At 45.2% G+C, this 23,390-nt stretch overlaps 1 protein-coding gene across 5 annotated transcripts in view; it reads left to right on the forward strand.

The window, feature by feature from the left end:
- Nucleotides 1-19,422, forward strand: part of PEAK1 (pseudopodium enriched atypical kinase 1) — a 523,641-nt gene extending 504,219 nt beyond the window's left edge. For all 5 annotated transcript variants that reach the window (XM_085643878.1, XM_085643881.1, XM_085643879.1 and 2 more), the window contains 3 exons: nt 631-833; nt 6,866-7,614; nt 16,480-19,422. In XM_085643878.1, the coding sequence (XP_085500004.1) occupies nt 631-833; nt 6,866-7,614; nt 16,480-17,655 (2,128 nt within the window). In that variant the 3' untranslated portion in view covers nt 17,656-19,422. The remainder of the gene's footprint in view (nt 1-630; nt 834-6,865; nt 7,615-16,479) is intronic.
- Nucleotides 19,423-23,390: the final 3,968 nt, after the last annotated feature.

The following is a 23,390-nucleotide window of genomic DNA, read 5'->3' on the forward strand; positions in this document are numbered from 1 at the left end:
CAGAGGCAGCGCAATAACCGGAGTCACAGATCCACAAATCCTGCAGCAGTCATATGGCTAGTCTCAAAGCATTAGTCAAGATTGACCAGGTGAACCTCATAGCCCTGTCAACTGGTAGTATTGTGCTCAGGCGCTTCCTTAATCTTCGCACCTTCTCGTATGTTTGGCATGTTGGTAAAACAGAGAGCAAGATTAGGCGAGATAAATGGAATCTGTGTGTGTGTGTGTGCACATGCAAGTGAAGGTAAGAAGTTGGGCTTGTGCTGGGATTGCTGTTATGGTCAGTCTGGTAGGGGGATCCTGGGCCCAGGTGACTCCATGGAGCATACTCAAAGCGTAGCAGGGCTCAGACGGCTTTCTAGAAGAGGAGGGTTGAATCGATGTTGAATACTCGAATCTAAGTCATTCTGCTGTTGTACTTTCATTGCCGGTGTTTTAAGACTTCGTTTGATTAAATAATTTGATGGCGGAAAAAGGAAAATTTGACGCATGACTAAAAGATGAATATTTTTTTTTAAAGATTCACATACAACATTCCCCACCTCTTGTGAAGGAGCAGTGGGCTGGGGGAGGGAGCGCAGTGATGTTAAAAAGGTTTGTGTCTGATGTTCATCTCTGACCTCTTTGCAGCCAGCTACCCGACGAGGCGAGGGCAGATGATGCCGCCCCCTGGGTGCAACATGGGGGTCCGATCAAGCAGGACAGTGCCGGCAGTAGTAGTTCCACCTCGGTCACGCCAGCTTCACCTCCCAGCGGTGCCAGACACGATGAAAGAGATGCATCCTCTGACCTGTCCGATGGTAGCCCCGGCAGTGCCACGTACAGCAACCTGGGTAAGCGACCAGACCCATCAGGGTAATTTGTATGTGTGCTATATGGAGTGTTATGTAATGGTGTTACCCCAAACAGGTCCCAGGATGCTGGTTTCCGGTCCGAGGAAGACCTGGCTTCACAGTTCGGTTGGACTGTTCCCATGAGGCACAGGGTCAAGACTGATTTGCATATGGCTGGGTCTGAACTGAGGTGGGGAAGTGAGCTAAAGAACGATGATGGATTCAACCCAGATCTGTGACTGGGGGTGAGTGTCTGAAAAGTTTTAGCGCTCCTTCCATCATCTCCTTTGGTTCATTTTACGGAGTGCTGCATGCGCCTCACGACCACCAGTTCATCATTGTGAATGGAGGAACTATAAAAGTCCACATCTCCATCAAGTAGCTGTGGCCAGTTTATGGCCGTAGTACAAGCTCCCATTGAGAAATGGGAGTATGCGACTGTGGTGCAGTTGCATTGATGGTGAGGTCCCATTGTAATTGCGATGTCTCGAGACCGCCACAGAGTCAGTCAGAGGCAATTCTAACAGACATCGTAATAAGGCCCTAAGTGTGAATCCGCAATTTCTCTGGACCAGCAGCTCACCTTCTGAGCCACTGACGAAGACAATGTTTCCTTTACTTCTTTTTGATCTTGTTTCTTTACGTTTTCTATAATGTAGCAAGCAGAGGATAGAACACTTGGTTTGATGTGAAACTCAAGATAGCTGCCAACAAGCAGATGGCTAGTTCTTATTGTGGGAAGAATATGAGAAGACATTGGAACAGAGATTTCTTGGGGTACGGTACAAAGCTGACTTTACTATAGCAGCAGTTTTTGGCTTGTTTATGTCACCCTCAAAGCAAGGCTACGCTTCCTCGAGCACTCTGTAGAACATTGCAATACATTTTCAATGTGTGTTAACACACACTAATGCAGACGCCTTGCTAGTACTTTCAGCAGGCATACACATGATTTTGCATTGCCCAATGCATTTATTGAGGGGTATCTCAACAATGAGTGGCAAAGGGTTCTCTAATTGGTGACGGGGTAGTTACGATCTGTTTGACTTGTATGTGCTGTGCTTTATTTTCTCTAGCCTGAAGAAATAATTACTTTAAAAATGTGGACTAATGTACTTTTGACCAGCAGAAACCAGAAATGATTGACCTTTTCTACCCTTGATGTTTTCCTTCGTTGAAGATTTCAGCCCATGCTTCCGTACAAGTCACATCAGTTTTGCCTTACGTTGGCATGAGCTTCACACCGCTTGCGACTGATAATAAGGTGGTGAAATAGGCCTTCATGCAAAGCTATACCAGGATAGTCTGTGCCGCTTCTTATATTTCAGTGAGAGGGATTTAAGGTGCTTTACTTCCATGTTTGTCGTTTTCCATGGGACTTTCAACTCCCCTCTTCCTCCCTTTTGTCTCCCCCAGTCCTTGTGCACAGGTGAATCCAGATAGCCTGTTTAGCCTAAACTCATGGTATTACAGTATAGGCAGTTCGAAGTTCGCTAATTGCATGAACAGGTTCGAGTAGGGTGTTGCTTCTCTTACTGTCTGCAAAAAGAGGCAGATGGTAACTGGGTCTTCTCAAGGCTGTGGTTTCAACACAAACTGTTTTATGTTTCTAGTTTAGGGAGCTTCATTCTGAGTGCCCCTGGTAATGCTTTTAAGGCCATTCACGTTAGTTTTCTGGCTCCCCTAAGTTTCCCAGATGTCACCTGGGCCTTCCGGCTGGTGAAAGTGGCTGAACCCTGTGGATAAAAGTCCTGGTAAAAACTTCTGGAATGTGACACAGAAACACATATTCCCCACAAACATGTTGGGTGTATTTCTTGCCTCCTCAATACTCCCCCCACTCGTAAAGAGTTATTCATGCCCCCATGTCCTTAACTCGGTAGAGGGCTGAGTAATAGAGACAGTTTTGAAATCCACCCAAATGGTATTCATACCTTAAGTCTTCTAAGGATATGTATGTTATATCTTCCAGCTGACCAAACAGAAGAGGGTGCAGAACTATCAACTTTCATGGAAGCTCTCAACCCAGAGTGTAACATCTGGAGAAAAGAGCAGCCATTTTTCACAACTAAGTATTCCAGCTAATTTACCCCTATTCGCCTGAACCCTTTGCCTCCTGGTCCGTTTTGGGTCTCGCCTACAGACTGTCGTGGACCTAGGGCCTATGACACACAGAGGGCCTTGGGTCCGCACCGTGCCCCTGAATGGATAGCTGATATGTCTCCTGTTCAGTGCGCCTCTTTAGTTGACTGTCCTCCCTATTCTTGGTCTTCTGCAGCCCTGGGTCATAGCTTCTTTTCCATTGTTTTGAAGAGATGAGTTGTAACCTTCCACTGTCAACATCCAGGAACATTTTTTTTCATTTGTCTTTTAGCATTCCATGGGAGCCTGACCTCTTTCTCTGTCTCTCTCCCTTGCTGTCGTTCACGAACTGGTGTCCCCCTTGCTTGTCCAGCTGCCCAGCTCCTACTTCATTCTTTCTTTTATTATAATTTTTTGAACGTTTTTTCAGTAATTGATGTCATGTTGGCCCAGAGCTTAGCACTGCTGCTGGGCTGCTTTTCTGTCTCCCCCGTTCATTGCTTCCCGTCCCTCCACTTTCTGACTGTGCTTTATTTCTAAATTAAAAAACAATCTTCTGGGCCTTGAACCTGCACGTTGCTTCCACGTTCCTTGCTTCTTTTTTCTTTGTGCACCATGGTACTCGTGCTATGTTTTTTAAATCTATCATTTTTAAAATGCCTACCTCCAAATGGTAAATTATACTTTAAAAAAAATATATTCCAAGATGTCTGTTGGTGCATCAAGGTGAACGCGCGCGCATTGGCAATCTTGGATTCCTTTCTTTCATAAAGGATAAACATTTCAAGGTAGCTGTCTATGCGTGTGCATACGTGCACATGCATCCTGTTGCACCAGCAGCCATTTTGGATTTGTTTTAATTTTTGCCAATGGCAGCGTTTCCGTTTCCTCAGACACTTCTAACAGAAAGCCATTCCCTTACTGCAGGAAAAGCAGTGTTGGCAAATTGGAAATCTGGCATCCAACTAACAGACTCACATGTCCACCCCTCAAATTAATTTCATATTTCCCTATAGTAATTTGCCACTAATCCTTTTTGTGTTGCAGAGTTGCGTGCTACTCACCGAAAAGCGCTTCAATGCCTCCTCACGAGTAGTAAGCGCTATATAAATAGAATTACAATTGTAATGGGTCTCCAAGGACACCAATAAACAGCATGACCCTCGCCCTGTCGCCATCTCAGTGCCGCTCTGCTTCACCGCAAAGTGCTGTGTATATGTACTAGCGGGAAAGGCCCAGCTCCCAATTACTACCGCTGACTCGAGAAAACATCTCTTTTCTGCTGAAACGATGTGGAGAGGCCGCAAAAAACACCATCGTTCTTTTGCAGTGAAAAGCCCTAGAGGGGGGAGGTCACTGATTTGTATTTTCTAGCTCCGTACATCACAAAAACCCTGTGAATTATTCAAGTCGAAACTCAGCAGTGCTGGTACTCGTAAACTAATGAAAGAAAAAGCAATAAAAACACGATCCGAGGTAGTTTTAATGTCCGGAACCGAAATTCCTTCACAAAATAGTCACTCTATCTGTATTGGATCCACAAGGCCGGGGCAGGACCGGCGTCTGTCTCCTACAGAGCCTCGCCGCAGGGACGTGCACGTCGTCAAATCGGCGCGAGGAAGGGGAGATATACTTTTGATTTATTTTGCATTCGATTTTAGCATGCAGAGTGTCAGACGGACATATCGCGTAGAGCATGGAAGGAGGTCGTCGGGTCTCAGCACACGGCCGATGTCAACAGGTTGCTTGGGTGCGCTGTAATGGCTTTTCGACAAAGGTCGCCTATCAGGCGTTCATCACGCAGGTCAATCTGTAAATTAATAAAATGTCACAGAGGCATCTCTGTTCCTGGCCTGGCGAGATTCAAATGCGTGCTTTTTGTTCCTGCTCTAACAGTGGCCTTAGCGGAGACGTGCAAATTGCCTGTCAGATGCGCAAGTGCGTTGTCATTCCGAGATGCACTTTGCCGTTTGGGCTGGGCGGGAGGGAGGGAGGGCTGGGCTCGCCCGCAGCAGCAGAGCTGACCGCCGAGCACACAACTGCGGCTGGGGCTACAAGTGAGGCGCGCCCGCGTCACGGCCAGAGCTGCTCTGCGTCTTCCTCGAGACGCTTAGAGTGTTGAACGCAGACACGTGGTTCTGGTGATGTGTTGCATTGCTGAGCCTGGGTGCACACATCTTACACCAGTAAACTCCGAGACGTGCACATTTATTTGTAAATAATCGATTTCAATAAATAATAAACTTTTATATGTTTAGTTTGTTTGCTTTGATCATATATTGCGTGCTACAGGTCATTGTGGTGTGTTATTATATACACACCTAGACAGATTTTCATTGCAGTGTTGAACTCGAAATGAAAGACAGAAAAGATTTACGCTTGTAATGACTTGTTTTGATTTTGAGCAGAGCAATAACTAACATAAATTTCATGTACTGCAATACTGTCCGTCTATCCAGCTTTGTGGATGCAGCGCTTGCCACACATGTCCCTGGGTTGTCGAGTACCATCTTACGTGAAATAACAAACACCTCTTTAATAACAACGTCCCGCCTTCAAGGGCTTTCCAACCATCACCCCCATCTCCAGCCTCCTATATTTGAGCGTGATATGAAATATGAGATCACGGGGCTATTATTGCACAGTTTTGCAAACTTGATCAAAGCGAAAATGGAAAGTGCAGGAACGTTTCCCATTGTGAGATATTTACACAAAAAAACAAAGGACAGTTGGGTTTAGAACGCTGAAGCAGCACCAATATGGAAAATAATACCAACAATATTTTAACACAAATATCTAAAATGTGTGCAGATTCCGAAAACACCCTCTGTCCAAAGGTGCTACCTTGAATAGGAAACAAACAGTTTTTTACTAAATCAGAACCGCACCACCCTTCCTTGTAACATCTCTTAAATGTCCATAATATTCTCATCAAAAAGTAGCTGATGCAAGAGAGGCCACTTAATCCAATTGGTGATTGACAATTTTCTTTTATTTTCCAAAAAATCCTCCAGCCAGTGCGTTTCGTCCTACACTGCTAGGACTTCTTCGGGGCAAACAAATGATCTGTGCAACGGGTATCAGCAATAATAATGCCAATCCAATACGACGTAATCAGAAATCTCCAAACAAATGGTAATTCTCGGCTGCTCCACTTGTCACCATGTTGAGAATAGTCAATGATGACAATATCAATTATACATTGGTGGTTTCCTTCCAATCCCAAAAAATGAAGAAGTAGTACTCCCGAAAAACAATTACAGTCTGTAATTGTTTTTCGGGAGTACTAGTCGAGGGAAAGAGGAGTTCCTACAATAGGATTCTCTCGTTGTGGGGTGGGGAATACCCACTAACATGTCCACCAAAAGACCAGAGTAATATGGTATTTTGATCCATTTCATCGTTTGTCTGGCTATCATACTGGATGACCTCTTCATTTTTTGCGATTGGAAGGATACCACCCACGTATAATTGATATTGTCATCATTGACTATTCTCAACATGGTGACAAGTGGAGCAGCCGAGAATTACCATTTGTTTGGAGATTTCTGATTACGTCGTATTGGATTGGCATTATTATTGCTGATACCCGTTGCACAGATCATTTGTTTGCCCTGAAGAAGTCCTAGCAGTGTAGGACGAAACACGTTGGATGGAGGATTCTTTGGAAAATAAAATAAAATTGTCAATCACCAATTGGATTAAGTGGCCTCTCTTTCATCAGTTACTTTTTGATGAGAATATTATGGACATTTAAGAGATGTTACAAGGTTTCCCATTGTATTCATTTGAGTCGTATTTGCATATTGTTTCTATTGTTCTTGAACAATGTCTCTTAATCCCTTGCATCATGTGGAAGTGCGCTGCAGTTGACCTGTCTGCCGTTGTATATAGAAACAAACATTTTCTAATCTATGTTCTTTATTTAATTTTTTTATTTGCTCATGTAGGACACTCCCGGGCTAACATGATACCCCACAAGCAGCCACGGCAAATGAAGGGCGGGGTGTCCGATGATGCCATTGCCTTTGGAGAGATGACTGATCACGAAACGACAGGCGAGTCCCAGCCGACTCCTCCTCCGTTGCCAAAGAAAACCATTACTAGAGCCAACACCGAACCGGCAGCCAAAGACCTACAGAAGGGATCGAAAGAGAACAGCCTAGGCGTGGGCAATCCCACCTATGACCTGGACCCGAACTGGGACACTGGCAGCGTTTGCTCCTCTCTCAGCTCAGATATGAAAGTGCTGGACAATGAGTCTGGGGACTCCCTGGACAGACCCACCATGAAAGAGCGGGCAAGTGCCTCCGTAGGCAACAGTGTCTCCAGCCTTTCGGCCCTCACGGTTAAGGAAAGGGGCTCCAATAGCATGGATTCGCTCACTACGAAACACCTCGCTCCCGGCAAGCATGGGCGCAGCATCCAGAAGCCCCAGCGGCAAGCGCTATACCGTGGAATAGAGAATCGGGAGGAAGTGGTGGCTAAGATCCGAAGCCTTCATACAGACTCACTGAAGAAACTAGCCATCCGGTGTGAAGACCTCTTCATGGCCGGGCAGAAGGACCAGCTGCGGTTTGGAGTAGACAGCTGGTCAGACTTCCGTCTGGCCAGCGACCAGCCATGCTGCGAAGCGGGCGACGCCATTTACTATACAGCCACCTACGCAAAAGATCCACTCAACAATTATGCTGTGAAGGTAAGCAAGGAATGTTGGAGTTGAAATTTTTACTTTTTAATGTGGTGTATAGAGCAAACTAGGCCAGCTTATTCATAAATCGACTGCAACCTTCAGGATGCCGTTGTATTCGTGACTATCTAAGCTTTAGAATAATCAGCCACATAGAAGATGCTTACATATATTCAGCATTATGTACATGGTACAAAAAGCATACACTGGAGCGATCAGGAGGTATCGGGCACATTTTCAGAATCTGGTCTTCCCTCTCTGCAGTTCTGTAGAAGAAGGAATCCATATAAACTGGTATTTATCCTGCAGCTTGGTCTTCCCACCCACTCTTGCTCAATGTACTGTGTCAACAAGTAGTGAGAGATCGCTGCTAATATTAAGCTCAGGGAAGCAACCCTGGACACAATCGCCACATCTGGCAGCCAGTGGGAGAGAGGTAATCTGATCACAGTTGCATCACCCAGCAGACTAATGTAGCTGTAGTGTTTTGACATCCTCACTGGCACACCAACCAGGAACTGGTGGATGCTTGCCAAGATTTATTTCCAATCTATAAGTGAAGTGGGCACAGTGTCTTCCAGAATAATGAGGTATAGAAGTCTTGAACCGAGCTTCAAAGTGGGAGGACCCATAATATTTAGTCCATCCACAAACAGCAGCCGAAAGAAAGATGAGAGATTTATTTCTACGTATAATCTTTGTGTTTTTTCACCATTTTCAGACATAGCTGGAAGCCAGGTCTCCAGATCCTTAAAAGCACTTTTGTTTTCTATCAAGTCATGTTTGTCACCCTCCCCACAGCAAGCATGCCCAGTAGTAACTCAAGCACTCTCGCTGTATCGATGGCCTGACATTTAATGTGAAAATTATGTTAGGGGACAAACTATACTCTTAATTATAAGAACAGTGGTTCAGACCAATCATGGAACGGTTGAACAGGTAGGTCCTTTGTTAGGTTATAATACTCTGTGTGATTGACTGTTACCTGTGGAATAGTGTTAAAGATGGTTCTGTAAGTGTCTGAGTCAAACATGAGCAGGTCAGGCAATCTGCTGGTGGTGGAGCTCTTTGGAAAGTCCTAGTAGGAAGGAGGACTCCTGTGTTTACCACTTACATTCAAAAGGCCCTAGCAAGGTAGTCATACCTGGCTCATCCCAGAGAGAGGCTGGGCAGACTCTGCAGGAAGGTTTCAATAAACCTCCAATGGAACCCACCTTCCTGTGCTTGGATACTGAGTTGGGATCTGTGAAAAGAATGGCGAACTATTGGTGAAAAGAGGCCAGGAGTCACTCGTCTAGTTAGAGCTCGATTCATCTCTCTCTCTCCCCCTCCCCTCTCTCTCTTCCACCCCTTCCCCTCTCTATCCCCCCTCTCTCTCTCTCCCTCTCTCTCCCTTTATCCTCCCTTTCTCCCAGGCAGCCCCGGGGGAGTAGTCCTAATCTTCCTGTGTTTTGAGAATCAAGCCTTGGCAAGGATCAGTGTTGCAGCTTCTTATTGTCTAATCGCATTGCTAGAGTAGCAGTGGGTGTGTACAGATTTGCATCGCTATGGCAGATTGGCGAAGGTGATTGGGGGGCTCCAAGGCAGGCGTAAAGCTTGATTGTACCTCACTGAGGTAGCGTAGAGAAAAGGAAAGGGGTGAGTCCGAGTTCTATACTCATTGAAGATGTTACAGGTCACAAACGCATCGGCATCTCTTTCTGTAAGATCCAGTCTCGTCCGTACACGCTAAAGGAAGAAAACTACAATTTAGGCCAAAGTCAAACCAATGCCACACGATAAAATCACATTCATGGTGGTAATCGCCTCGATCCAGGAATCATGTTCACAAATCTTGGGAAGTTGTGTACCTGCAACAGTCCAAACTAATCTTGGGAAGTTTTCTACCTGCAACAGTACAAACTAATCTTGGGAAGTTGTACAAACTAATCTTGGGAAGTTGCGTACCTGTAACAGTACAAACTAATCTTGGGAAGTTGCGTACCTGCAACAGTACAAACTAATCTTGGGAAGTTGTGTACCTGCAACAGTACAAACTAATCTTGGGAAGTTGTGTACCTGTAACAGTACAAACTAATCTTGGGAAGTTGTGTGCATTTAACAGTACAAACTAATCTTGGGAAGTTGTGTACATGCAACAGTGCAAACTAATCTTGGGAAGTTGTGTACCTGCAACAGTACAAACTAATCTTGGGAAGTTGTGTACATGCAACTGTGCAAACTAATCTTGGGAAGTTGTGTACCTGCAACAGTACAAACTCAGCAGGTTTGCTCACACACGGGAATGCATGAACCTGGACAGTATTTTGGCTCGCTGCTAATTTATAGCGTGCAGGGTTCTTCTGCACGTGTTTCCAGCCAGTCATGAGAATACAGCCGTACATGGCATCAGGTCTGCACAACTTTCAAGGTGCAGTCATTCATGTCCTCCAAATTAAATACCGGAACAGCAGCTCCATGGCGTGGTACCCCTGTCCACTCTCTCTACTCCTTTTCAGTACCGGTTTGCTTTGTGCATTTCCACTGAGAGGAATAGATTGGGAACATATTTAGTTACAGGGCCTGGATTGCATAAAAGCTGTGCATGTTTGTGTAGTTCTTTAAGGTAGGGGAAGAGACTTGTGTAGTGCAATATAAAAATTACAAAATACACTTAGCAAACTGACCGACCTTCAGGCCAGTCTAAGCTGAAGAAAATGGTCCAATTGTTTTGTAGTGCAGAATGCATTCTCTTTCTGTGTGACTCCAGTTCAGTCAGGGGTGAGAACGAGAGCATGGACTGATGGTGATCTGCCGAAGATCACCTAACATTGGTCGCAGGGTAAAGCCGGGATTAGACAGCAGTTCTCTTAGTCTCAACATCAGCAGCTTCATGTCAGCGACATACAAATCAGTCTATTTGTAAGAGATTGACCACGTGTATAGTTCACTTCTGCCATTTTACGAGCCCATAGTGTTAACTGTTTTAGGTTTCCTCACTGACCCGAGTCTTGCAGTGTCATTTCGAACCCAGTGAAAATTGCAGCCACAAAATCTTCTCGGCACAAATAACATTTGCACCATATATTAAGTGTGTTTTTGCACCCGCTTTTACTCTTGTGCTAAAAGCTCAGTGGTAAATGGTTGGGAAACATTGGAGTAAATTGAATTTGCTGTCCGCTCCTTTCCAGAGTTAGTGCTTATACAGGGGCCAATTTTGTTTGCTCCTAATTTAGAACTATGACGTGGGTCTTAAAGAGCCCACTGATGAGTAGGTTTTGCGATGTGTCTGGTCTGTGCTACAGTGGGTCTGGTTTGCATAGCGTTTAGCATTGATTGATATCAATTTAATGGAAGGTCCTGGTGTGATGTGTCTTTGCATGCTTAGACCTTTGCTGTGTGTTTCTAGGTGAGTTAGCCACACATGGTTTTTTTCAAATCTGGTTTCACAAGTGTGACTGGTTGTCCATTGTGGAGCCGTAAATATGGCGGTGACATTGTGTTTGTGTAAGTATGCAAGAAGGAGTGATTAACATTATCTCTTGTCACGGTTAGCGATGGGTTTTGGGAGGAGTGGGTCCTACTGATTAGAAGCATCATTTACCAAACAGTAAGCTTTGGTGCCTTTTGTGCTTTAGGGTGCACTTGGACTGCCTGATTCCTAGGTTGAGGTTGTTGGGATGTCTGGGTAGTGACTTGTGCTTTTGAGGAGCGTGTCTTTGTCAGTTAAAACACTTTAGAGCAGCGCTGTGTTTTGTGAGGAAAAGTTGGGTCTTCTTCCTAATCTGCTCTTTCAGTTGTGGATTGTGTTATTTGGAGGTGTCACTTTACCAACTATATGGTTCTGTTGATGTGTTCTTACGTTTTCTGTTGGGGCTATGAGCCTTATTTAAGTATCTGTGTTGCAGGAGGCCATGAGTGTTTGTTAGAGGGATCAAATCTATCACATTTGTTTGTTGCACCATACTGTACTACACTAAGTTCAACTAATACATTACATTATATTACAGTGTGTGTGTGTGTGAACCAAAGGAATAGCTGTTCGATAAGTTGCCATCCTTTTCAGAAGAGGAGAAGGCAGATGGATGGATCTGGGGACCAAACAAACCCTTAAAGCAGGTCTGCTGTGATCTGAACTCTGTTTTTAGGGCTCTTGGCGGCGGCCTCTAAAACCGGACCGAAAACGGGAAGTGAGGTCGCCAACACTGGACAAGGTATTCCCTAAGTAAAATCATCAAGTATAAAATGAAAGTCTCCAAGGAACTGGGAACCAAAAAACTAGACGAGTCTCCAGTACCAATTACAATTGACCAGGTTGTGGGCTAGTGTGCCAAGGATTCTCTTTGGCATTTTATAGTGAGAGCGAGGAGGGTAGCACAGGGCTGGACACAGGCTTTTTGATGACCCTACAATTGCAGGTGAGTAAAGGGCACAGGTAAGAATAGGTACATAAGGAGACCTGTCCAGGCACGCCGTCCCTCCACTTCTTGGATCCCTCCGTGTCATCGTCATTGCGCCGTGCGCTGTGAGCTCTTTTGTAAAGTGCTTCTCATTACAGCGCAGACTGATCATCAGTCCCTGTAATGGGTACCGCAAACCCCTTCCGCTACATGGCTTTATCTGGACAGATAGTTTCATATGCTGGAAGAGTAAGAAGCCTTTGGTGGCAATAATAGCAATCTCGTCCTTTGTCTCCTACCTTCCAGATGCATTAATCTCTGTTCCTTCATTACTAGAGGATAAAGACGCACATCTGTTCCTTGGCTGGATTTATTGCGGCTAATCAGCTTAGAATGGTTTCCGAAATGTATCGCATTGTGAATTAATCTCTTTGCTTTTTCTGGCTGCTTTGTAACGGAATAGCGCTGAACACTGTCAGATGTGTAAATGCTGGCGGTGTTACACCAAATCTCTTGCACCAGACCTGTCACTTCCTCCTTATCTCCTGTCTGCATCCCCACTGCCTCTGTGAACGTGCGCCAGGCAGGCCAGGCGCCGGGGACTTGAGGCAGCCCTTAAGCGGATCACTTTCTGTAATCATTTACAGTGTTAGTTGACCCAAAATGCTTGTGATTTTGTAGCTCATCGCAGTCCTTTTCTGAATTTTGGGCCTTGTCCTAGGGGCTCAGAGTAGTGTGTGAGGGCCAAGGTCACAATCGAGTTTGCAGTGATGGAAACGCCTCAGGTAGACTTTAGTATCCTGATTCTACAGCGCACAGCACTAAATTTTATTATCAAGATCTAGTGCAAATATTGTTGAATGGTGGTGGAAATGTTGCTGCTTTGAGAAGCAGGACGGTGCTGCTGAGTGGGCTTTGACTCGAAGGACTTGACACCACTTCAAGAGAGAACGCGATCATAAAAGTTTGGCTTCAAAACGGGTGCAGAGTGGATTCCTAGATCTTTTTTGAGCTAGTCTGGGCAGGATTGCCTCCATTCAGTTTCTCACGCTTACGCTTTGCTGCGTTGTAGTTTGGCTTGTGTGGTGCGCCACCAGCATTCTCTCGACTTTGGGAATGGCGTGAGCGCTGTACGCTTTTTTCATAAGCATGCCTTGAAGTTTCATCAGTTTTTGTCAGTCGGACAGTGAATCTTTTCCATCAGATTCTTTGAAGTCTGTTTTTTATATGAATATATGATGCTACTTAGCATGCCATTAGTACGCATGTTTTAAGTGCGATGTTTTTACATCACAACTACCATTACTTCGCATATTTTTACTGCGCTTACCAGTAGTTCGCAAATGCATTTAGAAGATAAGGATCTGTTTTTTCTGTGCTGATCATTACTTCGCATACCTCTACTTCGCATACATGGACCATATTTAATATTTTTAAATAAAGTAACCTAAACCCTGGGACGGGATGCCGGGGAAATAGGGGTTTTGGGTGGGGGAGTAATTTAAAAATCAGCAAAAAATGAATGCTCGGGTATTACATTTAATACTCGAGTATTTATTTAAAAAATATATATATATATATATATATATATATATTGTGCCACAAATTTAGAAAGAACATATTAAAAAAATACTTCAAAATAGTTAATTTACATTTAATTGATTACAAAAATGTTCTCTCCTGTTCCGTGTGCTATCATGCTACTTCACCTCTTACATTCGATTCTCCGTATGGCGTTTAAACGCATTTGCGTCACGGATTTCTTCTATGGGTAAAATAAAAAATCAATAGTAAACCTTGGGAATTCAATGCAAGTCAATACATAAGTTACATTTATATTTATTATTATTTTATTTGTAATATAGTTATTTTTGTTGTTGTTGACAATTCATACATATTAACACATTTTTTTTAAATACATTTAATTTCCAAATAATAGTAAGGCACTATTTTAAACTAAAATTATGTAATTGAATGATGACATTTGCAAAGTAAACTAATGCGTACTAAAAGCATTTGCGAAGTAAGAGCATGCTATGTAGCAGCATGCGTAGTAATGGTAAACGCGCACTAAAAAATGCATAGAGAAAGCACATCGTAGTAATGCCCGCGTAGTAACGGTGTGTTACCATTTTATATAGGTTGCACAGGGAGACCTCCATAAATCCTTATTGCTTTGTGTGCCTTGCCTCTTATTTTTCTCTAATCAAGTTGGTCAGGCGTTTCTTTAAAATGTACACTTTAACTAATGCAACGGGGGTCACGCTGTTTTCTTTCAAAAATGTTTTATTTTACATTGTTTTCTTTACAAGATTGACTTTTAACACCATAGGCTATTTTAGCGACACTAACACAGTATATCTCAGTGATTCTATCACGAAAAAGTAAGCCTGTATTAAAAACCAACTCAAACACAACGTTAAAATTGCGGTTTGCTTGGAGATTGTTGCTTTGAGGCTTGGCTAGAAAATGAATACTCTTTTTGCCTGAAAGGACACGTGTGACCTCATTCTAGCGGGAAGTGACCAGGGGTTTGCTTTGTTATGTGAAGTGACTAATCCGGTGCTATCGACTCTCTGGCAGGAAGTGTCGGCGAATGAATGGTCTGTGCATTGCTGTGTGTCACAAAATGACTGTGCCCGCTTGCCTTATGCTAAACCTCGGTAAGTCCTGTGGGTATGGGGCAGGTTACCATGTTCCAGACACTTTAGCTGCTCCGAGATAGTCCAGCAGCCGTTTCACAATATTAAGCATCCTTTGATCCTGTGACCATAAAAGAACGGCATCTTGGTGACTTTGACGGCCCCTTGACGCGCCGTGTGACCTGAGGTTACTCTGATGAACATCGACCCATCGACACTACACATTCCTTGGCATTGTAACACTCCTGTCTGCACTCGGGATCTTCCATCTCACAAATGTCATCTCTGTTTAAGTAGCCCAAGGACTCCAGTAGGGCATTCCCGTCTAACCTGCAAGGCTTTAGTGCAATCTCGCAATAAAAACTTGTTTTCTATTTGCCCCGCTTCTTGTGGTTTTTTGTCTTGTTCTCTCTTTCTCTCTATGGCTTTGTCTGTGGCTCTGCCTCTGCCTCTTTCCCTACCCCCTCTCTCGCTGCACCCACTCCCAGTCGATCTCTCTCCCCGCAGGTTACTCTTACCTTTCCTTTCTTTGCCCTTAACTAATCCCTTTAGCTTTTCTCTCGTTTTGCCTCTTGTATTTGTGGAAATCTATCCGATGTTTCCTTCGCTGCTTCCTTTTGCTTCCTCTGTTTCTCACTTCTTCACTTTTTTTTTATCCCCGCCCCCTTTCTCATCCTTATTTAGTGACTAAACTCAGATATTTCCTTTTTCTAGAACATTTTCCTAATCTTGTGCCTCTCCTACCTTCCTCCTGCACTTTCATTTTTCTTTCCCCCACTTTTTTTTTTACCATTATTTATTTATTATGAAAAGCTCCCCTAACCTGCCTCTGGTTCTGGAGGCGTGCATGTGCTGGAAGCTGCATCCCAGAATCCGCATCCATGGATAGGTTTTGTGTGGGAAGACTATTTCCGTTGTGAATAAATTCCTGAAGTCTGTCGTAAGGGCCTTGGGACCTTGCATTTCTGCCTTCTTGGAAAATTGTAAGTGCTTCTCCTTGGAGCTTGGGCCACACAGAATGGGCAGAAAAACACAGGACGGAGTTAGTTTGTATATTTTGAACACCAGTTGTAGAAGTTTTACAATAATTTAAAATGTGTATTAAAAAAGAAAATTATTTTTGTTAGAGAAAGTCATTTTTCACATCTTGACTCCTCCAAACTCATTGGACCTTTTACTAACAACTTTGGTAGGGAATCAATTTCCAGAAAAGACACATTTAAACGTTTAAAATTGTCAGCAGTAGAAAGATGAGCTTGAGCAGTGAACTGTGCAAGCAAGCGTAGACATCCAGTAAACTGGCCAGCTCTTGAGCTGGCCAGTTTACTTGGTTCGTAACTGAAGCGTGTGAGGCGATGGTTTACAATTGATCATACATGATTCTTAGAGGGTCTGAAGAACCCTCAAGATAGGTATCCTCGCAGACGGCAGTGTTAGGCCTCGATTCACACGAGAGCCATAGCAATAACTATTGAGATGGCATACAAGTTTGGAGCCATTCTGTAGTGGCTCCCACTTTGATGCCAAGGTAATCTCTAGAGTCTGGGGGTACACATTTAGATCTCCACCTATCACTGGGTTCCACAGACTCAACGTGGTTTATGCCCGACTACCACCATATAGGAACGTTTTAAAGGTCTCAGAGCAATGTTCAAGGATAGATGCATATACTATAATAGTTCGTAAAATGCGGGAAATCTAGCTAATTCAACATATAGAAACTTAATTTTTGATTCGCATGACTAAGTGTAAGGCAATAACAAGAATGACACATTGTGAATTACCATCTGATGTATCTTATGTTGCTTGATTCTTTTTTATATTTACCTTTGTCTATTTCTTTATTTTTTCAGATTTGTAAAAGTAAGGCTAAAGAGTCCCAGAGGCAGTATTGCCACAGCTTGGCCGTGCGTCAAAGTCTGTCTGTGAATTTCAACATACAGCAAGACTGCGGGCATTTCCTGGCTGACGTGCCTGTTCGTCTGCTCCCATGGGAAGATCCTAATTCCCCAGATGAGGAGGAAGAAGAAGATGAGGCGGGAAAGGAAGAAATGGGGAAAGAAAATGCAGGCAAGAAGAAACCAGATTCCACTCCTAGCACTGCAAAGTCCCAAAAAGGCAACATTTGCAACCAAGGGACCATAAGCAAGCAACGCAGTCGAGTTGTAGTCATCACCCGAGAAGTCCCGTATCAAACTGTGGCTGAGTTTGTAGAGGAGGCCAGGACCAGGCACACCAAGAACCCTGACTTATACGAGCGGCAGGTGTGCCTTCTGCTCTTGCAACTGTGCTCAGGACTCGAGCACTTGAAACCGTACCATGTAACACACTGCGACCTTCGTTTGGAGAACCTATTGCTGGTGCACTTCCGGCCAGGTGGTGGGCTCCTCAACTTCGAACCTGTAGAGGTCAACCCCAACTCCACTTGCCCAGCCCGACTACTGGTTAGCAACTTTTCACAGGCCAAGCAGAAGAGCCGTATAATGGACTCTGAAGTGCTTCGGGACCAGTCTCGCCTGGCACCTGAGATCATCACAGGAACTCAGTACAAAAAGTGTGATGAGTTCCAAACAGGTATACTGATCTATGAAATGCTTCACCTGCCCAACCCTTTCGAGGAGAACCCAGAACTGAAAGAGAAGGAGTACACCCGTGCTGATCTTCCGCCCATTCCCCACCGTTCCCTTTACTCTCGCGGACTCCAGCAGCTCGCCAGCTGTTTGCTGAACCCTAACCCATCAGAACGCATTCTCATTTCAGATGCCAAGGACATGCTTCGTTGCTTACTTTGGGGCCCACGCGAGGAAGTTCTTCTGGCACTTAGCGCAGTCTCTGGCTCCACACAACGGGATGCCGTGCTCCAGAACTGGTTGGACATCAAACGGACGCTACTGATGATCAAGTTTGCAGAAAAGTCCTTGGACAAGGAGAGCGGGGTGGGCCTGGAGGACTGGTTATGCTCTCAGTATTTGGCCTTTGCCACTATTGAGTCCCTCAGACGCATAGTGAGACTCATGCACCAACATTAGACCTTGTTACCAGTGAATAATGCTTAAAACCCTTGCCCCCCAAAATGCACCCTCACGTTCCTTCATCAGCTTCCTATAGTTCCTACCAAACTCAGGGGCTTGAAGAGTGAATGAGTGAATGTTTGCGTGTGAATGAGATTTGTCTGCTCCTGAGGCCATCGTCCATGAGTGAAAAATGTCCAGGTTTAAATCTTGAAACTTCCTGAAGTGCCATCTCAAGTGGCATGTGCACATTGATATGAGCTGCTTTCATTTCACCCACCTAAATCTTCCTAGCCCAATCGAACAAATATCCTTTGTTGCTAGCTTCTGTGTTTTCCCAGCCCGTTCTCTCCGCAGTAGTGATTTTTAAATCTGAGAGGACACCTCAAGTACAGGGGTTGTCATTTGAGATTTTGGTTGGGGACAGGTACATGTGTGTCCTCAGGAATGTCCAAAGATAGGACACAAGTTATATTGACAATCCTATCTGGGCGGCTCTTGGGACACCGAGGAGAGTCCAGTGTTGTAAGATGCTAGTAGCTGGTTGACGTGGTTTTAGATGTGCTACTGGCAGAATGTCCCACAACCTGTAGGAGGGAAGGAAGATGCAAAGAAGACACGAGGCCCCAACAGACCCGAGATGTGGTTAGTAAATGGGTGCTGGATACGCAGGCAACCCAAGGCAAAGTACAAATGGTGTGTGCCAGTATACATTGGTAATGCTATGGCTGTGTATAAAATGCTTTTAGTTACATGAGCATACGAGAGATAAAGGGAAATAGAACCAGCCCTTGGGCAGAGGTAAATCGATTGGTACTGCAAAATGCAGAAGGTGCTTGAAAAAGAGAAGAACATGCAGGTATGGCAAGACATCAGTCATCTCCAGTAGGGTATTGAGAGACTAGGAGTTGGTCCTCTGGGTCCCCAACAGCAGTGTTATGTAAGAAGCAGGATAGGGCCTGTAAGGAAGCCATTTCATGGTGAAGGGTAACAAAAGGCTACTATGTGATTGGCTGACTGTAGGGGGAAGTTGAGGGACTGATGCTGGGAGGCTGTGGTTTTAGGCATGAGTGGTGAGACACACATTGCAAGCTTACGCTTCACCCCTATGGATATATGTGCAATTGTTGTATTCCTTTATGATTTTTATTAAGATTCTGTATATTACAGTGTTTAAAGTTACATTATTGAATTTTACACAATGCTAACTTTGCAATACCGCCTCCCCAACCTCTTAATGGCGCATAAATACCCACACATCTGTTGCCTCGCTCTGTGCAGAAGTGTTTTATCTGTGTTTAGAAGCGGAAGCTGGTATTTTCACTGAAACAGTTTCTCGACTGCCAGCTCCTTGGGAGAACCAGGGCTGCCAGAACAGAAGCTGAGGCCTCAAAGGTAAAGATTCCTCTTTAAGCCTATAACAGCAGAGCCCATCATGGCTGGTGTGTGGCCTTGGGCCCTTCTTTTGTCTCGGGCCACATGTCTGTGATGATGCCGCAGTGTTCTGCAGTCTAAACTGGCTATAGCAGTATTATGTAAGAATGACAAGGTGCGTGGCTGGTAGTGCTTAGTTGTGAATGATGTAATTCTCTTCCGAATGTATGGCGTTCAACGTCAATCCTGATTGTGAGACGGGCACGATTCGCTGGCAGTGAAGGCGCCGGGCATCTCCTGAAGAAGGTTCGCTTCACAATGCTCCACCTTCACTCTGATACGTGTTCTGTTCATGCCACTGCCGCCTATTTATTTTTTACAAATAAAGTTAAAAATGAGTATTTCTGGGAAGCTTGACTTGATGAAATATCTCCAGACACTTTGAAAATTCAACTCGACCAAGGTGGTTATGGCATGCTGCTACTGCCAGGCAAACGTCTTATGTTAAAACATTTTTAATTGTGGTTTGTTAATGTGACCTGGCAAAATATGAATAAAGTGCACTTATAAATTTTATATATGGTCACCAGATCCAGTCACCATTGGAGAAGTCCAGTGAAAAGCTCACGTCAGACTGACCCATACAACACCACAAATACATGGCTAGCTGTCACGTTAAGTCCAATCACTTTACAAGCCCAAGTACTTAAAGTTGCAAAGGGGATACACAAATGTAGACAGCAAAATCCATTCCAGGTATGAGTTCTTATAATGATTTAAATCACCCCAGTATCATTTTAAAGCCTGGATGTAGCAGCTACAGCTATGAAAATGATTGCTGAATTACAGTGCTGATAACAGGCCTCCCCACGAGATAGCTCCAGCCCTTTAAGTACCAAGCATGGTCTTGAGAATAAAGGCTGGTGAATGCACAGGAATGGACTGTTTGAGGCATGTGAGCTGTAGATCACATACTTTGCATACTCCTGGCACCAAGTGTTGGGTCCGGATGTTTGCAAGTTGTTTTTCTTCGAAGAAGTCTTTGACATTTATGAGGTAGGTTACTCCTCCTTTCGGTGATAGTGCGCATCGGCATTGACTCTATTGTTAGATTGTTTTTTTCTGCCATCTGGTTCTGACGTGAATTACTGTGTTCTGGTTGGGCACAGTTCCTCGGGTTCCTCTCGGTGCGCAATCCACTTCCTGTCGACAGTGTTGTTTTCGATCGCGTATTCCCTTTCTCTGCGTATCATATTTAATACATAAAACTCTTTTCGATCGGGAAACTCGTGTAAGACCGTCCGGCCTACCCGTGTCAGTCTGCCTCGCAGTTGATGGAACTGACTCCATTCAAATTCTGCCCTCGGTGCCATGCGAAGTTCCCGCACACCGACTCTCATTTAGTGTGCAACCTGTGCTCATCTCCAGAGCACAACCAACAAGACTGCGACACGTGTAAATCTTTTCACTCCAAGAAAACGCTCTGCGACCTTGGAGCTCGACGTCGCTACATGCATAGTCAGAACACCGGCTCCATTCCAGACCTCTTCGGAGAAGATTCCAAACAAGAAACCATATATGCCATAAGGGCCGAGGAAGAATAAAAGGACCCTGTCTCTGTCTCCGAGCCTGGCTCCGATGTGGACAAAGATATACCGCAAGGTCAGCCTATCGTGAGTACTGATCCTCCCTTGCCCCAAAGTCCAACTCAACCGAAGAAAAAGGCTCCGGTTCCACCTCTGCCTTCGGGCCATGGTCAGCGCCGAGTAAATGTTTGCAACGCTTCACCTTCAGGCTTGGCACCAAAACATACGTCAAAGCCTTCCGGCTCGGGGATGAGTCGTCCACACTCAGGCACCGAGCTGAAACCTGTCTCGGGCCCACCTCCTTCTATGCCAAAATCTTCTTCGGAACCAAAATCCTCAGTCCCCAAGACACCGGCACCGAAATCTTTGGCGCCGAAACATACACATGCTCTGATACCAACGAAGGTTCCCATTTCGAAGTCCTGCCTCTAAAACCAGACCCAAAACAAAAAGAACTGTACATCAATCCAAAAACTGGGCATATTGTGACCAATTGCCACGCAAATCTGACTCAGAGGAAGCCTATCACATTCCTGTAAAGAAAAAACATGTGGGTACAAATTATTTTCCTCCTCCTCCATCACTTCCTTCCCCAGAAACACAATGCTTGTTAATTACCCCTACTAATTCACCACCACCATACACACCTGTTGATCAGGATGACGGGGAAGGGGACAATGATCCTGCACCTGCAGATCCCTGGAAAGATTACAACACATATTCTCCCACAGGTAACAATCCTGATCTTTACCCTACTAAACCTTCTTCACCAGATGACAACTTAGGCTATATAGAACTATTCAGCAGAGCTGCTGATTATCACGGGGTGCAAATAAACAAAGAATCTCTAGAAGAGGATTTCCTTTTTGAAACACTTAGCAGTTCCCAAAGATCCACTCACACACTCCCCATGCTTAAAGGTATGCTAAGACATGTGGATGACATATTTAAGGATCCTGTGCAGGCACGTATTCTTACCCCCAGGATAGACAAAAGTACAAATCTGCACCATCATGGCCCTGTCAACCTTGGTTCACGACCCTGCAGGAACTATCAGTTGTTCCACATCAAAAGCTGCATCTCACATCCAAGCTCCTCGCACAGAGCCATTGAGAAATCAAACAGCCAGATCACCAAGAACTGAACCCAGCGATCTGGCTCCTGAAGTCATAGAGTTTGGTTGTCTGAATCTTCCACCAGACTGTGTGAACATTATTAGAGAGGCCAGAAGACCTACTACAAGAGCTTGTTACGCCGCTAAATGGAAGCGTTTTGTTTATTGTGATAATAACATCATCAATTCCCTTGATGCTTCCATACAAAATATCATGTTTTGCAGCGTGAATCTTTCTGGATTCACTATGCTGTGCATTATTCCGCGATCTTGTGGTTGGGTCCGGATTCGTAGTCTTTTCTTTTTTTTTTTTATTTTTTTTTTGTAGCCCAGGTGGGCGTTGACGACCACCATTTGGTGCACCTCCCGTGACGTCGTCGTGCTTCCTGCGGAAGTCCCACCTTTGGGGCGCCATCTTCAGATTCTTTTTTCCGCCGTTGGGTCTGGATCGTCATCGGAAAGCTCCAGAATTACACTCGAAGGAAGAAGAAAGAAAAGCGAGTTTCGTCGATAAATACTAGAGGATATCACAGGAAAGGAAGATATTTCATCAGGAGCGCGAAGAAAGGAGGTTCAGCGCCCTTTTTCTTCCACGACCTTGGAGAATGCGCACTCAGAGGCCCTGAGCGCAATGGACAAGACGCCATTCAAGTTCTGCCCAAACTGCCACCACAAGTTCGCGCAGAAGGACCAGCATCCGGTCTGCAACCTCTGCCTACCGGTCGAACACCAGAGTAAGGACTGCAACGCCTGCTCAGCCTTCGCGCCGAAGACGCTCAGGGTGAGAGATCGGCAGAGAAGAGCCAACGCCAGCATGGATGGCAAGGGTAAGGCCCCGTCGCTCTACGATCTGGGCCTCTCCACGGACGACGAGGACAACGTCGCCGAGACAGCCGAAAACTTCACGGTCGTAGAGACCGACAAGAAAAAAGAAGACGAGGTAAGAGAATCATCGAGCGCAAAACAAAAAGTACCTCGAAAACACGAGGGTGACTCGAGAAAATCAGAGTCTAAGTCCACGAAGGGAGCCCCGGCGCCAAAAACTTTGACGACCAAAGGGGGAACCATGGACAAGAGGCCGAGCGGATCCTTAGAAAAGGACTCCCTGGTGCCGAAAGACGCCGAAAAGCAAGGGTCGTCGAAGACAACCCAGGAAACGGGCCGATCGACGCAGAAAGAACGGTCGACGTCGACGCAAGTTTCATCGAAAAGACCCGCGGTCGACGCCGAAAGCATCTCCGAGATGGAGAAAAAGAAGAGGCGGCTCGAGGCCGAAATGGAGAACATCCTTCAAAGGAAGAAGGAGTTCGACGCCAAGATGAAGGAATTCAAGATTCCAACGGTTTCATCGGCGGACGTCGTCGAAGTCGAGGACGAATTCGACACCGAAGGACTAACAAGGGATCTCGAAGAGGAAGAAGAGCCCTATTATGATGGTGAAGCCGAGGAAGAAGACCAACAGTCGTTCTACGACTCGGCGCCATCTACCAGCCACGACATCGAATGGCAGGATCTCGACACCGAAAACCCGGAGGAGCCCGTGGACACGTACCCTTCGAGGCCTTCGCCACCCGACGACATCGGGGTGTACAATATGGTGGTCAGGAGCGCAGCAACAGCCTTCGGCGTCAAACTCGACGAGGAGAAGCCGAAAGCCGATTTTCTCCTCGAGACCCTGC

The sequence above is a fragment of the Triturus cristatus genome, chromosome 3_1 (genome assembly GCF_964204655.1).
Source record: "Triturus cristatus chromosome 3_1, aTriCri1.1, whole genome shotgun sequence".
In the NCBI taxonomy this organism is placed as follows: Eukaryota; Metazoa; Chordata; class Amphibia; order Caudata; family Salamandridae; genus Triturus; species Triturus cristatus.